We start from the raw sequence: 18,389 nt of genomic DNA, 5'->3' as shown, positions 1-18,389 counted from the left end.
CCACGGAGCACCCAAGATACAGAATGTGCTGAGCTGAATACATCACCTGACAGCGTATATGTCAAAACAGTGCTAAACATTCCTGCACTTAGCTCAGGTACCTCAAATTGCACATTTCAAGCACTCTGAAATTACATACCGCTACTGACAGTGACCAAAGATAATAGCAATAAGGTTAGTCATTAGATAAGCAGTCTAAGATACTGCATATTCCCCAGTGGAAGGACGGTGTGGTGTTAAGTGTGTCACCTGGCTGACTGTTCATGAAAATCCAGCCGCCTGATCTCAGGATCACTGCTCCTCTTTGAAGTGCAGCTGACAGAGCTGTATGAAGCCTGTGGAAAATTCCACTCCAAGACAGAGCTCTACATGTGTGCACCTCGATGTGCATGTGTGTGTAAAACATTATGAGTCCACCGAGGGGGTGGCAGAGGCAAAATAAAGTTTGTGTGAGAGCATGTGAGGAAAAGAGGAGAAACAAACTAAAGCAAAGTGTAAAGGATGAGACAGGGTCAGTGTGTGGGTGGAAGGGCCTGTTTTGGAGTCCTAAGGTGAAGCCAGTCATATCCTGTACACCCACCAGCCTCAGAGTGCACACAGAAGTGGTGTTTACCTCCTTGAGGCAGCCCATGAAGTTGTTGCTAACCGGTGATCCAGGCAGGTCAGCTGTGCTAGGACTCCCTCCAACATAGAAAAAGTCGTCAGAGCCTAGCATGGTGTAGTCTTCCTGTGTATATCCTGTGGTGGTCAGAATCCCATCCACGGATATCGTTACCTAGACAACAAAGCACAGGGAAAGGACACGCTATACTCAGACAGCCTATATACTACAATATTATTGCCTTTCCTTCTTGTTGTCTATGACAGACTTCCCTAAATGTTTTTTCTGAAACCCATTTTCATGTCTGTTGTTCATTGTCTTTTTTCTTGTTTTTTATTATTATTTTGTCCAGTTTGATTAGTTGGGAAGACTGCAAGCCTTCAAAGAAATGCTATTCTAGTTAGAGAGTTAGTGAACTGCCCACACTACAGTGTTAGTATTGCTCCTACTGCAACTTAAAAGTACTTTAGCAGACACAAAAATGGTGTTAGTAGAATGTTAACTAGGTTAGTTTAACTATTAATTCCATATTAGTACGTCCAGCAGATCTACAAAAGAAATCAGAACGTGCCACTAGGTTAGAGAGGGAGCACATGCTATGAAAAGCACAATCACCTTTTCGTATAGGACAATGACTGAGGGTATTAAAGAAAAAAAAATAGCATGCATGCATTTGTTTTTTCTTTTTGTTTACGAGCATACAAAAAGAAAATGTTCCCAAATTGTTGACTGGGATACAGAATCAGTATTTTGACACTTTTGCCAGTGTCTGATGCATGCAAATGCTTGAGAACACTGCAAAATCACAAAGAGAAATAAGAAAGCACCAGAGAAGCACCATGACAAACACAGCTCAACTGTCACATTCATGTTGACAAATGGGCAGTGTGACATTTGCAACACGTAGTCAAATTGCATGCCATGCAAAGTGAATGGGGATACAACTGGCTGAGCCAAAGAGCATCAGGCCAGCCAGACAGGAGAGGGTCCTCATTATTAACCACAGCTTGATGCAAAAGGCTCGAAATGATGCTCCTAAAAAGGTGAATCAAACAGAATTGGACAGGAAACAAGTGAAATAAAGAGGGTGAAACCAATGAATGAACCAAGAAATTAAAAAGGATTCGAAAAGTAAGCAGAAGAGTACCAACCGCAATTTCCCTTTTTTTGTAAATGACGTCTACAGTAAAAAAAGAAAGAAAAGAAACACACGGCAAACCCAAACTAAGAAACAATTAGAATGATATCTACCGAACAATGTAGTTTGTTTACCATAGCGTGTCCAATGCCTGAGTGCTTTGTGGAAAAGGGGGGAGAAAGGAAATTAAAAACTGTGAACAGAATAACGATTGTTACTCAAATAATATATGATGGTCAATACTGTTAGTACATTGTTAAACGGCAAAACCATACTGGTTAGTAGAATGGCACATTCCATGAATGATGTTAGTTTGTTTCCAAAGCATGTTAGTAACATAGAGAAAAAAGGGCAAAATAAGTTTAACAAGAAAAAAGCAGACCAAGGAAATAACAAGAATGGTCCACAAGAGGTACCAGAGCTCAACCAGTGACTCCCTAAGTTCCTCATGGTGTTTTTGCACCATGTTCTGTATGTGACCAGACCGCTGAGTAGCAGAAAAAACTCCTTTACCCAAGTCCTGACAAAAGGTAATGATTGACAGACATCAAATGGTTCATAAGAAAGAATGCCTAAAGCACATCAGTTGACCCTCTTCAACAGTCCCAAGTTCAAGACCATTTTAAAGCTTTGTTTCTTTTATTGGTATTAGTATTTGCATTCTTTTGTATTTGGTTTTAGGCTTGAGACCAATCCATCAGACTTTCCGGCGTTCATACAATACTGTACCTCCGTTTGGTCTTATTGATGAACTTTAGGATCACTTTACTGCAATGAGACAAAGCAAAGAAGACCCTGACACAGAATGAGGAGGATGGCAATTTTGATTCCCCCACAGAGCATGCACTCAATATGCTTGGTTTTCTTTCACAATTTGAATGCAGTGAATGCAGTTCAAGCTGGCCAGATCCTGAGGTTTGCCAATAATCAATTTCCTGATTATGCAAAAGCAGCAGCTTTGGTGGTGAGGTGAGGTCAAACGTTTCCCAGCAAATGAGCAGGAACAAATCTAGAGATGCTGTCTTAATGATGTGTTTGGTCCAGCTTTCCTTAGAAATCTTAACAAGTATCTTGTGTAGGTAAAAATAATCAGTTTAACACTGTAAAGCACATTGAAAACAGTGCAGTTCTATTTCATTTAAAATCTGTACATCATCATCTTTACACATTCTTATCTTAAACAGATTGGATCTACTCCAGCTAATTAATGTATAGTGCACATTTTTGCTATTTTAGTTGGTAAAACCAGATGTTTACCTCAAAGATTCAAACAAAAATTTAGTGTTTCCTTGAAAGTTTCCTTCAGTTTTGTTTGCTGGGGGCATCCTACAAATATCTACTTATGCTATTGCCAGGGGATTTTCTTTCACCTAGATAACATCCAGAGATAGCATCTCTGAACCCAGAGACTCTGGACCCAGAGAGTCTCTGAACATATTCTGGGAATGATACACTACATTTTACAGGGCCACAGGTCACTGGCCTTGCTGTTATGTAGCAACTAGGCCCAATAGCAGGGTTCAGCTCGTTGGCCTCTTGGGCTTTCTTCACGAGACACCTGCATCAGTCGTTCATGCACCTGGGATTAGATCCCAAATGCCACACCATCAACTCAGTCTTCCACCAGTGGCCACTCAGGCCCTGGAGAACTGGAGAAAAGCCCATGTCCTGCTGTAATAGTCTCCTTGGACAGATTATACTATAGTATACTGTAAATGGAAGCGATCAAGATCCTGCTATCGTGGTGGCAACTTTTAGCCAACAGGGATTTGAAATTCTAACCAACAACTGACTCAGTGATGGCTTACATCAATTGGTACTGTTACTGGTGTTGCAGTGCCACCGACAACATGCTGATGTGCTGCAGCAAGCCTTTGGTGTGTTCAGATTGGCCATGGGTCCGACAGATTGTCTTACAGAGTGGTAGCTGCATTCTGATGCCATTGAGTATATACTGCCCTGGTACAAATCAGCGGTGCTTAATCTGTTTGCAATACAACAAACACTTTCTGATCTCTGTAGCTTCACTCCTAACCAGGATGATCTGTTCTTGCAGGTGGATGTGTCTGGATATAGCCAAAGGCTCTGCTTTACACTTTTTCCTTCATCTCATCAGATTCCTCTGCTCTTGGTGAGAATCAGGCAAGAACCAATTCTGTTGATACCCTGGCGAGTCCGCCACTTATGAGCAGCATTGCCAGCGGCAGATGGCACAATCAGAAGGATGGCTAGAATGGACCATCCTCTGATGTTAAGTAATGTAAGTGTTACAAGCTGCTGGATGGGATTTCTAAAGAAGTTTAATTCTTAAAAAATCTTATGCTTTATGACCCTGTTGCACTGTCACTACATAACCTCTTAAGAGTTATTAATGCAGAGGTGATTCCTCAAGACCATGTAGAAGAGCCCATTAGAGCCTATAGATCCAGTTGGAGGGATTTGCCTTTGCTCACAGAACTTTGACTTCAAAGTGTAATGCTATATAACTATATAAACATATAACCCTGCATATATATTTATACTTTGTCTAGAAAAAGTACTTGTACTGTGTGTGTGTAAAAATGTTCCCATTAACTTAATGCTTTCACTTGCAACTGAGTTATTGCCTGAAATAATTCCTCAACCATCCTTAATAGAAATGAGAGCTCATAACTGTACTAACATTCCTACAAGCACAGAAAACCTAAATTAAATGTGGTGACAGGGTTAAATGTTTTTTTGACAGTATAATAAACCACTTCCCAAAAGTAAATGTTGTTGGTCACAATTCCTACTGCACTAACATTTGAATTCACTCATACTTCAATTTCAAATTGTGAAAAATGTGGTTAATTTCAAGGCTACATTATAGTAGTACACAATGTATAAATGAAACAAAAGAAGAGCACATTGACTCCAAATAAATGCCATACTTTGCCTTTGTTGTCAAATGTCTAAGTGAGACTGAATGGTTTGAATGCTTGTCTTTAAAAGCAATGTCTCTCTTTTCTCCCTCAAACTGTAACTTAATAGAGGTCTTGATTCACATCTAGATGTCCCTGCTCACTTGTGGCTCTGTTTTATCTCCACCATAAACCAACGTGATTCAATTTAGCAATCCAATTACAATGTCTGGAAAAAAAATAATATATTGTATGATGGTAATGATTTAAGTGCATTTGTTTTGATTCATTTACTGAGTCTCTGCATCATCCTCTGTACTGTTACCTGACGTAGATTCCTTGTTACTTTGACATCATGCCAATCATTGTCATTAAATTTCCCATTGACTGGCTCCACAAGAGCTTCAAAGGCTCCAGACCCCAAATTAATGACGAGTGAGACAGCCCCATTTTTCAGTGCCAGGTTGACGTAATCAGCTGATTTGCCCGTGTGCAGCATCAGTCCATTCCTCTGTAGGGTTTTGAATGACAATGTGATTTCATCACTGCTGCTTTGAATCGGGTTCAAGGACAAGTCGTAGCAGAAGAACTCCGATCCTTTGAAGGTTGCAACATACTCTTCTTTTCCTGCGGAGACAAAGAGAGAGAAATGTGTTGCATTAATATCGCAGCCTCTTGGGTGCCTGTTGGGAAGCTGACGGAAAAAATGAGAGAGAATGTTCCAAAAATGTTAGATTAATAATACACACATTGATATTGGAGAGAGGTGGCAAGCTGAAATGTGACATTTACAGATATGCTTACTAGTTTTCGATGACCAGATACCAGGTACCTACCTTAGCCAGATAACGCAGGTGTGTAGAACATAGCACCATATTAAGTCTTATCTATTATATGTCAACTTTTAATACATTTGTAGAGTAATTACACATACACTACTGGACAACTGCTATTTTTAGACTTCACATGTCATGCTAAGAAGAGGTCTACCTTGTACATGCTAATTGTATACTCCTTCACTGATCTATCATACAAATGAATTATTGCTCTGCTATCCCTTTGTTTAATTTATGACATGTACTTTTTCTTTTATCTCATGCTATTGTGTCTCTGTGATCAAGGTTGGGCGACTACAAGTTCTCACTGCTACATCAATGTGCAGTTGTAATTATAGACAGGCACATACAGAAATCACAAACTGATTGTACTCTCCCGTCTCCTAAAAGAACTTGAGAAAAAATGAGAAATGAGAAAATTTAAAAATAATAACTTAACATCACCTCCTCTCATCCAACCCCATTCACACACACTCATTAAAAACAGACATTTCATGATATGAAATCAGCCTACAACCATTTATCATAAAAATATATCCAGCAGCACGTCTAGATCAATTATGTGACATGTATTATTGTCAGCAGGTAATTTAAAGTCTGCACACACTCCTCAGCAAACTACACAGACAAATGCACAGAGCCATGCACACACATTTAAACTAACCACTGAGCAGCAGCAAGCAGCACAAAGCCTCTCAACTAACACAGACCACAGGCTACACAAACACTAAGGGATACACCTCTCTACACAGATGCAATGGTCCACAGGAGTCAGCTGTCTATAGGTTAATTACTTGTAAAATTATGCATAGGTGTGTAAGTTCAAATAATACACAGACATTTATCTTATATCTCCAAGTAACAATCATATTTGAACACTGACTCCAGTGACTTTGTGGAGATGAGAGCTGAAGTGTGAATTAATTTATATTTCTTACAACTTAAAACAACATTAATATCTTTATACTTCTACAAATCAATATTTGTGGAAGTGTAAAGGTTTATTAATAAATTCTCACTTCTCTGTGACTCTGTGTTGCCCATCTCCCCCATGCTTCCTACCACAATATTCATCCAGATTCCTGACAAGCAATCTACCACAACATAACTGTTCAAGCAGAAAGCATCTGTGACAGCTTCATGTGGACTCCACTGGCCATTAAAGACATACTCATTTAATTCAGCTACATATGTTTCTCCATATACTTGAGCATGGCAACGTCCATCAGCCAGCAGACATCCGCAGATATGACAGGGACTTGACAAAGCAAATATAACCTTGAGAAAAACCGTAACACTATTTGTTGTGAGATAAAAACAAAGTGGCACTGAGCGTCAGGGAGTGATGCATGCGAACACTCATTAGAAAGCATTTAAAAACAGGTTTAGACAGATAACAAGCCATTAAAGCCACTAGCAGAAAATAAACCACCAAAACACAAATGGACCAAAGCATTCAATTATCATAAATGGGAAGCACTGCACATTTATATTTATGCTTGCCAAACACACTCAGACACACACCCAAATACACGTACACGTGCTTAGAGTAGCATCCAGGCATGGATACAACAATGTAACGAATAAAAGGGGTTGCTGTCCACAACAATTTGTCACCTCATTGATTCCCCCTTAAAAGCACTATAGTACACCTCTGGGAAAACTACAAGAGGGTGTAATTGAAGTTGACTGGATTTCACCACGCTTTGGTCATTCCCTCAATGTCTGAGCCCTCTATCAGTGAAAATGAGAGACCTCTACCCTCCTCACTAAACCCACCCATCCCTGCTCCATGCACTCAGTGGCCAAATAACAAATAGAGCCAATAGTTTGGGGTCATTCTCATCACTCTCTCTCCACACATCCCCATGCCTGCACTTCATAGTTAATTCCCCTAACCAACGGAGAATGAATTGTGTGTGTACAGCAGGGGCATTGTTAGGAATTTACAACACCTGGGGTTCAGCCCAGAGGCAGTTTCAGGACTGAAGGGGCGTACATCTCCTTAGAGAATTACATTTACATTCAAATACTGGCTGTCTGGTTCACTCTGATGTAAACATATGTAGGTTTAAATGAAGCAGAATAATTTGAGCATCAGTCTGCCCTCAACTGTTTTCTAAAAAGAAAACATTCAAAATCCAAAAACCAACCAGCTCATTACATGATATCATTTTAACCACCTAACAGAACTGAAAGGAATGAATGTGAGAGGATTGTTCTAATAACTCACTGGCTAACTAACTAGCTGGCATGCTGAACACACAAGAGACATTTTTTTTACAATATTGACTCTGGCAAAGCATGACTTGTCAAGCTTTAGACATTTAGCTTTTGGACGCATTTCATCACAAAGCTCTCAGCCAAGTCAAGTGTCAGACCAAGCTAACACTCAAGCTTCCATCTGGCCACTAATGGCAGTCAGCTCACAAGAACACAGCTGGCTCCTTTTAGCTGTCTTTCCATATTTGGATAATAAGTCACTCTTCTGTGCTTCCTTCTTTTTGGAGAAGGTGCTGTGGTGGCATACACTCTGCTCCGCCATTCTTTCTTTAAGCCAAGATCCAAATAAAGCTGCATTTGAGTGATTTTCTGACCAGAAGGGGGCAGACAGACTTCATAACTTTTTAAAAAAGATTATGTATGAGCAACTTTGCAGTTCTGATCACCAACATGTTAGCATACAATAACCTGTGTGCTTAACCCCCCAGCTGATTTGAAGAATTATGGGCTATTCAGATTCCTCTTTAACATCACCTTCAACATTCAAGCACCTGTATTGCTTGCTAAATGTTCGACCTTCTCTGACCTGAAAGCAGCTTAAACCTGCAAAGTTAAGAGGAATAAAATAACATATAAAAGAACAGCATAAAATACTGCCTAAACCAAATGCTGTAGCTTTGATTTCACACATACTGTAAAATATTATATTTGTGCTACTCAAATTGCATATGACAGTGACTGGCAGCGCCCTCTCCCTAACAGAAAATAGATATAGGTATTACAAATGCAGACAGGTGGGCTGGTTTGCATCGTGGTGTGTAGCTCAATGCACACCTGCGATACTTTAAAGCAGGATCATGTAAAGTATGGACTACTAGATCAAACAAATCCCACCCTCTTGAGAAGTAAGCACAGTCTGAAAGTAAAACGTAACATTTTTGACAATTATCCCCTTAACATATGCTTAAAGGAGATCATGACTTCCACCTGAATTCACCTCATTAGACAACTATATGCAAAAAGTGTTCTGAATATTTTGTGGAATCAGAAATATTCTGAGTATTCACAGGTAGCCTATAGCAACTAGTGAGCAGTATGTATGCCTGTGTATTCATCTCTTTCAAACACAGGATCATAGCAGACATAGCCACTTGCAGTGTTAATATTTAGCAACTGACACGTCACTCAGATGTGTCATTTTCCTGCAGAGGAAAAAAAACTACTTGATCTTGAAGAAAACAATTGTTTTGTCATTGTGTTCTCCCGGGGATTTGGGCGTGTCCCAGTTGTCTCCCTGGGTTGTCCTACGGTCTTCAGTCAATCAAACTACAGCAAGCTACTGGCACCTTAATGCCCTTGAGTCATGACACTGAATGAGAACATGGATAAGTGCCAGCTCCTTTCGTCTTTTTTCAGAGAACAGAGGACAGAAAAAGACATGAACTGAGTGAAAATGTAACTCCTAGGGAAAGGCCATAAATAGACACACAGGTAAAAACTTGTCACAGACTGTTGTTGCGAGTCATTCAAAACCTTTTCGAATAGAAACATAATATCAGTGTCTTCACTCACATCCAGTTTACACCAAGATCTACACAGGATGTAAAATCTCCCATTAGCAGCATATATTTCAAACTGCGTGTGCCATTTCTCAGATTCTTAAGAGATGCAGCAAATACAACTGTGCTCTGACACTCCCATAATCTCCTCTAAAATTTTGGATTGTCTTCTGTGACATAAATAATTGTTAATCAATAGCATGTAATTGTTGATGCCATTCAGGAACCTTATTCTCTTTGGTCACATTACATTTGTGGCTATGGTGCAGAACAAACTACCCACATTGATGGAAGTAATACAATTATTCGCCACTCAAATTAAATTAGTGTCACAGAGTCAAAAAGGTACGGTGCCGCATGTGGATACTACAAAAACCTAGGTGTACCTCACTGAAAAAACAGAGGAGGCAGCATAAATGTCTACACTGTATCATTTAACCCTCAGTTAATAGAAGCTGAGGGTGTAGAACCGACTCTCTCATTTATTATGAAACACCAAGGTGCTACAAGCGGGAGCACGTCATATGTACAACAGTGCCAGCATGTGACCGAGCGACCAGGAGGCTCCTCATCAGTCACTTTCCTCTGACACTAATCTGGCATCTGCTACTCTATGGCTGCTTTTTAAATTAGCTTGCACCCAGGGGAGCACCCTGCCTGTCAACATCAAATCATGACACAACAGTCTGAAACAGACTTGGCAGGATATGAAAAAAATCACCTATGAAATGGATGTTAAGACAGGTTTTAATTTTAATGGTCATTATTCTAATATGTGACATTTTGACCTGATGATATTAGTAATAAATTTGTCAAAAACGCCATTAAAAGGCAAAATGGTGGAAAAATTACATAATTAAATGCACCATTATTTCTCAGTTCAAGTACAAATAAACTATTATTGTGCATACACATATTTTATCTTATACATACATATACATTACGTCACTGAAACCATTTTGCACATAGCGCATGCAAAAAGAAATTCAGTTACTATCATTATAAATGACAAAAATATGATTGTCCTCCAGTATCTGTCAGAGACAGAACACAGGATGACACATAACAAGCAGGACCCACAGCTATTTCAAGGGGGCTGGAGTAAAGGGTTTTATAGGCATTGCTAAAACAGACACAGTAATTATATTGCCCATCTCCAGTGGTGTCATCTTGTTCATGACAGTCCCCAGCATTAACTGTGACTATAGCACAAAACTCCATACATCACTGTTTCCCTGTCAGAAATCTCACTAACACCCACCTTCCTCGCACCACTAGAAATACCCTTCTTCAACTCTCAGTAACAAGCTGAGGTAAAAAAGAGCTTGTTGTGCCATGCACAGTTTTCTAAGGTTCAGAGGGAGTTCATAGCTCTAGAAAAAAAGCAGATGCACTTCCAAAGTACCACGTGTAGTTTTTTAAAGACTGGATATGCCATAAATAAAATAGGATGCCAAAGCCAGTCAATGTGGTGACCAAAGTCATTTAATCATCTGAGGCAAGGCTCAGTGACTGACACTGGATTTCACTCTGCTCCCATTCACTCTCTGTTTCCTTGTTTGACTGGAGGCCTATTAAAATGATACAGAAGTTAGTGTCTGGCAGCCTATTAAAATGATAGGAAGTTAGCGTCATGAAGCCGGCCTAAGCCTCTTACGTTATGACAGAGCGAAGAGTTTCTGAAGTGCTGTATTCTTTGAGAACATATTTTATTACATGATTATCATGCCATTCAAAAGACCTAATAAAATGTTTCAAACTGCTCTCTGCTTGAAAGGTAGGATTTCCCAGCTCACTGATTGTTGTATTTCATATCAACTCCTGTTGTTTTGTAAGTCTGCAATAACAGTTAATTCTGTGTGAATCTTTTTGTTGCTAACTGTGTTGACAGAACAGCAGTAATGGGAGAGAAAGCCTCAGTTAGTTCAATTAAATGTATCCAGACATTAAAATGATGGAGACAGTATGTGTGGATGTGTGTGTGCTTACACATACTAAGTTCTGTCAGACACCATACTGTGCTAGCTCAACACACAGTGTCATTTAGATTCAAAGTATGAAGGATGTCTTGCTGTGCTCAGAGAGCGGGCCCTCCCTCTGTGTCAGTCAGCAGAAACACTCCGTCCATAGTAAATGCACTCATAATTGGCTTTGCCATTCAGCTTGTCATTAAGGTTGGAAACAGGCATCAATTAGACACTTATTAGAACATGTGGCTCATATTCTGTAGGCTGATAGTCATTCAAAGAGTGTATTTATTTTTATGCAGAATGCGTATATGGATGAACTGTTTTAGTTTACCTTGGTTATTAAGTTACTAAATTTACAAATCCTATGCTATAAATATAAGTTGTAAATCTTCACATTTAAGAAACTGGAAGTGTTTTTGCTACAAACATTTTTCACAGTTCTACAGTTATCAAAATGATTGCATATTACCTTTCTTCTGGATTTCAAGAAGCCATATTTATTCTGTGCTACCTTATGAGTCTCCTTCTACATGTAGGCAAATGTAAAAGCCCAAACTCATTCATCAAATTCAACCATACAATGCAATGCAGAATGCAGAAATGTGACCACAGGGCTATGAAACAAATAAATTACAAACTATCGCGCAATACAACAAACAAACAGTTGACATATTTAAATGTACTTACACATGATGCATAAGCAGAGTTACAGGGAGGTTCTGATGATCTCATGAATACACATTTACCAGCAAGTGGTGGCACCATGCCCACAAAATTAGCTTCCTGACAACAGCACCTGATTTCTTGCTTGACCTCTGCAAGTGTAGGAAGCATGTGGGCAAACCTGAGAAAAGACTCCCCCTGGTGGCTGGGAGTCAAAACCTGGGACATGAGAGCCAGAATAATGTTCATTCTGTTGACAGAACAGAAAAATGTCATTGGCTTGGTTTCCTTTTGGGTCTGTTGTGTTTGTCTGGTATTTTGTGTTTGTTTTATTTAAAAAATAGTATCATCACATTTGGAGATAAAGGCTGAGACAAAATAATGGAATGGCCTACATATAAGGGAACATCAAGACTGTAAAAAGGAGTAGCTTAAATCAAACAGCTTAAATCATCACTGGATTTCTGTTAAGCTGCATGCTGAATCATGTCTTTCTTTTTTTCAAGTGACAAAGGGTGAGAGGGTTTAATTTCCATTCTGCTTTTCAGAATGTGCCCAATCAAATGGATTCACAGTCTATTTAACCCTGAAACCACTGAATTTGTGCACATGTAATGGTCACACCACTGTCATCTTGGAATATGGGAACACCATCAGACAAAACTGTTTGATCCACAGGGTGTGTTTGGTCCTGTAAATTAACTGCATATTCCACATCTTTTACACAGTCATGCAGAGCAATCGCCACATCAGATTACTTTCACACAGTTGCTGCCAACAGCATCACAGAGCAGTGGCATCATGTAAAACAGCTGGCAACAGGGACTGCAGGTATAAGGCACACTTTTACTGTCTCCAGAAAGCCCAATGAGATGCAGTAACAAGGGTGAAAGTTGCCTCATTAGACCATTTCCTCATTGCTCAGTGGTCTTGTATGCTCACTATGTCAGTATGTTATACTGACTTGATTTGGGCAACATGCAAATATAGTGTATACAATAACAACCATAATGATGGTCATGGTAAAAGATAACAATTATGTGTTTTTATCATTGACTGACATACATTTTTATTAAAATGATATGCATACGTCACAATAATACAAAGGACAATATATTTATGTTTTATATTTATATATAAATGTATATTTTATATATTTATATTTTATAATCCAAAAGAAAGATTGACACATTATCATGGTATACAATAGCAAAAGTGGGATTCATTTTCCACTTCATGTACCATCTCCTCTTCTCTCTCTTGGTCTCTTTCTTTAAATTATGTAAATGTATCAATTTATATTTATAAAGATGAATACACTGCTGCTGAAAATTCACCAGTGGAACTGCAGCTAGACAAAGTCAAAGCTAAATATTAGCTTGCTAGGCTGTTCATTACAGAAAACAGAGCTGTGTTCACAGCAACTGCTGGCATGAAGCTAAGATGAAGGTCAAAGCTATATCCTGTTATTTATAGCCACTATCTTTATCAGCATCTCCCTCCATTAATGTATGATAGTGTGATGCATTATATCGCATTTGAAAGGAAATGTGACTTCAAGCTCATGTTTATTATAATTTTCTAAAATAAAAAAATAGCAATTTGGGGGTGATGGTTTTACAAGGAGAGGATACCAGCTAATAAAATCTAATAAAATTCTGCAATAACAAAAACTCAAGTAGTTATTCAAGTGTGCATTGGGCCAGATCACACACAGTCCATGTCTGCTCTCTCTAATTGGCAGCATCTCAATCAGGTGCATGGGTAACCAAAATCACCTCATCCACAGCTGTAAATGGCATTGCAACGCTGATGACACATATACCTGTGCGCACATTTATGCAGGCATGAAAACAAACACACAGTAGGCAATGGAACTGATGAAGAAATGCAGCAAAGAATTTATTCCCCTGAGTACCTTTCACACATAGACTGGATGAAATTATATATTGACTCCTATAATGTCCACATCACAAACTGCAATTTCTGTGTAAAAGAAAATCAGAAAGCTTACAAAGCAAGGTATTATGTGGAGCCTCACTGACCAAATTTACCTGTGTGTCAGAAAAAAAAAATTAATTTTATTCAAAATGGCTACTCTATGATGCTTTTAGGAAATTTGATGGCACTGAAAACACAATTATGCAGAACAAGCTGTGTCCTCATGAATCACAACATCACAATCACAGATTTTTGCACCAAAATAGAATATGTGGTGATACATGTGAGTGTCTCCACTTTAGATTCTCTGCTGATCAGCAGAGGGAAAAGCATAGAAGACTTCTTGTTTGAAACTACAGGAGATACTTGAAATCAAATATATGTCTGAGATAAAAACAAGCAGACATTTATAGTTGGCAGCTGGGCCATTAAACTGGATCTTTTGGTGCACTCCCCCACCAATGAGGACATTTCTGTGGAGTGGGTTTAACAAATAACTCCCCCAAAAGCAGCATCTTGAGGACTTAATGGCGCTGGCAAGAGACAAGGTAGTCAATCTCTTGACGATATACGGAAGCGAGAAAGGGGTACAAGTATCCAAGCCTCTCCAGTTCTTCAAGTTTAGAAATAGCAAGATCCAACAAGAGGAAACTAAATGTAGTAGGACATCAAAATAAGTCAAAAAAACTGGAAACACAAACACTCACAGACAGGCAAATATGCATGTGAATAACCATGCACTCTGGCAAACAAACTCTATATGAATACACATACTAAACAGCACACTTCCAGCTGCAAGGCTCTCATTTGCTCTCAGCCCATTACAGAATCACAACAGCATTACAGTGAAGAGGGAGTGTAATGTGCTGAATACTAATCTGCAAAGCCCAATCCATTTCTGCAGAGTAAATCCAGAGGATAATAATGTAAGCCTTGGGGAGATGGGGGAGGATCAATATCCTCATCAAAAGAGAAGCATTTTGATATTAATATATAGTTACTACTTCACTTACCTATACATTTATATTTATACTATATATTTATATTTAAAGAGCAGGAGACCATAGACATTTTTTTCTCCCATAAGAAATGTAATGAGCCTATCAACACTAATCTATCATACCTGATGATAATATTATTTAATATCAGAAGCAATGAACAGCATGAACAGGTGTGTAGTAATATTTGATAGCAGCTTTCTGTCTGAATGGGCCCTATTTGAAATGTGCTAGCAGCAATAAATCTTTGCCATATGCATCTTAACAAGCTGCTCAGTTTGGATGTAACCTTGTCAAGGTTGCCAGCATAGACCTAAAAAGCATGCTGTGAGAGAGAGCGGCAGAGGTTACTGTCCACTTTTGATTACTGGTGCATGGAAAGCAGTGTCTGACTGTAAAGGACTGGCATTTGGCAGATGTCTAATTTGCGCCACATATATGGAGACGCTCCTCAGACAAGAGCAAAGTCAAGAGGCGCTGAGGCATGTCATTGCACAGAAATAATTCATGTGCTAATTACATTGCCAGTGTGTCTCAGGATGATTTCTGTGCAGAGCTGCTCTTGTCTTCCCAGCTCTCAGCACTGAGATCCACTCTGTCTGACACAGCATGAATGCTTGATAGTGAGCAGACACCCAGACACATCAGCAAAGACACTGTCTTATCCTTATCCTCGGTGCTCATCCCTCATTGCCCAGACAATGCATACATCAACTTAAGCATTAAGCTACACAGCTCCAGTATGTCCTTGGGTAGACTGTTTATTGCACAAGCAAGGAATTACACTGCCATTATCTGCCATTTGAATATTTCAACTAATTGTTTGTGCTTAGTTTAATTGTTAATTGTAGTATTTTAACACATTAGAAAGCTCATTTATGCTAATACAAACATATAGTTGATGTGTATGTGTACATTCCTGACATAGAACTATCACATAAACCTCCAGCAGAGCACGCCTTTATTATTTTCTATAATATGAAATGAAAAAAAAAAAACAAAAAACAAAAAAAAACAAATCACAAAGCTAATATGACTTAATTCTGTGAAGAATTAATTCCCTAATTTCAGAAGAGAACCATAACAGAGTGATTCAAGTAGAGTTCATTGTCAAATATTCACCACCATTAGCAGAGGAGAACAGCAGGGGAAAAAAACTCAGAAGTATTTGCTCTGCCAGAAGTTTTCCACAAAAGATTTACTGCTGCATTATATGTCTGTTGCACTCAGACCTCAATAAAAGTAAAATTGCTTAATCAGCTGTGGAGGAAACACTTTGGGTGTATTTTATGAGCTGCCAAAAATAATTAAACCATATAATTTGAAAAGTAATCATCATCTGGGCCATTGCCATAACCTTCATTTCCCACAAGATGAGAGCATGACTGGAGAGGCCCAAATACCGAACCACTTAACCCAAATGTTTGTAAAAATTCTGAACATAAGTGAAGCAATTATTAAGTCAGAATAACTCATATTTACCTTTCAGGAACCACCAGACCTTGTATGAACAAAGATTGAACACTGATTTGATTCTAAAACTAATGTATTGGCAATAGGTAATTAGCATCTTTGGACATTTCTGAACAAACTGAGAAAAACTATGGAAACAAACAGCATTTTCCTTTCATGTCTCTGCGATAGGAACTTCCCAGCATCATGTCCTCCAGTGGTACACATATACTCTTTTGTTCTTTCAGTCCTAAAGTCAACACAATGAGATCTGATTGTTCATCCATGCCTTACAATGGCGAAGTGGCCTGTCTGTCAGGACCAGTTCTTTCAGGTGCAGTGAGGTGAACTTGAGATAAATGCACCCTGAATCTAAACCAAATCTTCCTGGCACATCACCTCCGCTCTTTCTTACTCAGACAAGAGAAGGGGACAAAGAGCCCTGCACTTGGGTGTTGTGCACAGCTTTTCTTTTTGTTTTGTTTTTTGAACTGTTTCTTTTTTTTTTTTTAGTGGCCACTCAACAGAGGTTTGCCAATAGCCTACGTGTGTTAACTCCCCTGTGGTGAAAGAACACGGTGCAGCACGTTGAGCAGCATCATTGCGTGTTTAAAAATGTGCTTCAATGAACAAATCGCTGCAGGACAGTGAAGCTTGACAGAATCCCAGCATCACCTCACTGAGCTGCTGGGCAAGGTCACCAACACCAAAGTGGGTTTTTGTTCTCGTTGGCTAAAGGATGGCAGTTTTCAACTTCCACGGTTATATTTATACCATTTCCAGGTTGCTTTGGTTTTGATATCTAATGCATTCACATAAAGCAACTGAGAAAACAGCAGCTGTCCAGTTATGTGCTTAGTTGGACTGGGTAACAACTGTCCCAAACATATCCTGAAGATAAGTTATGGGCTTTGCTGCCTGTTTGTGCACCACATACACTGAGGAATTTCCTCCAGACCTATTGTGTACATCACAGTAACACCAACATATCCAGTGTCTTTCTCTCCCAAGATGCCTGTTGCGAAGCCAGCACTGTATTGAGGTGTATTTGAGCAAGTAAAGATAATACATTCCCTCTTTGTGTCTGAGAGAGCCTCCCAGCTATGACTAAGATCACACTGAGGTATCTGTAGCATTGGAGAACCAGAGGCACAGGCGTTTGCACTGAGCCAAACACTCCATGGCAATGGAGATGAAACACAGGTAAAAGCAGAATGCCTGATACTAGAAGAGGAGCATTTACTTTGTCACCACACCACTTCAACTGCTAAAACACCTCACTAAGGTTGTGCTAAAAATAAATGCTACAGCACTGTGTTTTCACTTAACAGGTGATAGGGAATCATGGTCTCACTTTACGGCTCAGCTTCAAAACAAATAGCACTCTCGAGGCTTTAATGAAATCCAGTCTGCTAAGAGGATAAATAAATATATAGACTAATTAAACGGCCCTGAAAGGGAATGCAAAGCAAAGATGTAATTGTGCTATTGTTAATCTATTCCTCTGTTTTGCAGTCTGCTTAATCGGATCAGTCCATCGCTTTAATTACATTGAAGCTGCTGTCCTCACCAGGGTTTGTTCACAGAGGGTTGTCTTATATGGCCACCCCTCCTTCCCTTCCATCACCTTAGCGATTGCTAGTGGCAGGACCCCCTCCCCACCTTTATCTACAGGGGGAGATTGTCTGCCTGCAAAGATGCTGACCTGTGGAGGGAAAATTACTCACTTTGGGGTGTTACTGTTTCAGCAGCACTATGGCCCCGCTGACACTAGACCAAGGTCATTTCATAATGGGTTGTCCAGCTGCCACTCTGCTGTCAACAGGCCTGAGTGATGAAGCAGAGTGCAGCCAGTTACGGTGACAGGAGTCAAGGCTACGGGAGCTTGATAAAGATCAGCCTCTATCAGGAGTGAAAACAGCAAAGAAAGAGGGATAGAAAAAAGATGATCCTGCATTTTGCCCCTAAGCCTTCAAAGTGGTGACAAATAGATGTGCTTTGTAGCTTGCGTCTGCACAGCCGCTCTGTTTTGCATTCTGCTGGGACATGCAACAGCCATGCCACAGGAATAAATGCATGTGATTGGCGAGAGCAGTCATCAGAGTGCAGCAATACCCTGAGAAGTA

At 39.5% G+C, this 18,389-nt stretch overlaps 1 protein-coding gene across 1 annotated transcript; it reads right to left on the bottom strand.

The window, feature by feature from the left end:
- Positions 1–613: 613 nt before the first annotated feature.
- Positions 614–5,324, bottom strand: LOC108894739 (neurexin-1-like; the record flags this gene model as incomplete). Its single annotated transcript, XM_051068275.1, has 2 exons — positions 614–775; positions 4,947–5,324. Coding segments are annotated over 2 exons (540 nt in total), but the record flags the coding sequence as incomplete, so codon positions are not given.
- Between the last annotated feature and the right edge of the window lie 13,065 nt (positions 5,325–18,389).

Source organism: Lates calcarifer, unplaced genomic scaffold, assembly GCF_001640805.2.
Source record: "Lates calcarifer isolate ASB-BC8 unplaced genomic scaffold, TLL_Latcal_v3 _unitig_37_quiver_1812, whole genome shotgun sequence".
Lineage (NCBI taxonomy): Eukaryota > Metazoa > Chordata > Actinopteri > Centropomidae > Lates > Lates calcarifer.
Note: the sequence above shows the minus strand (reverse complement) of the source record. Positions and strands in the feature narration are given on the sequence as shown.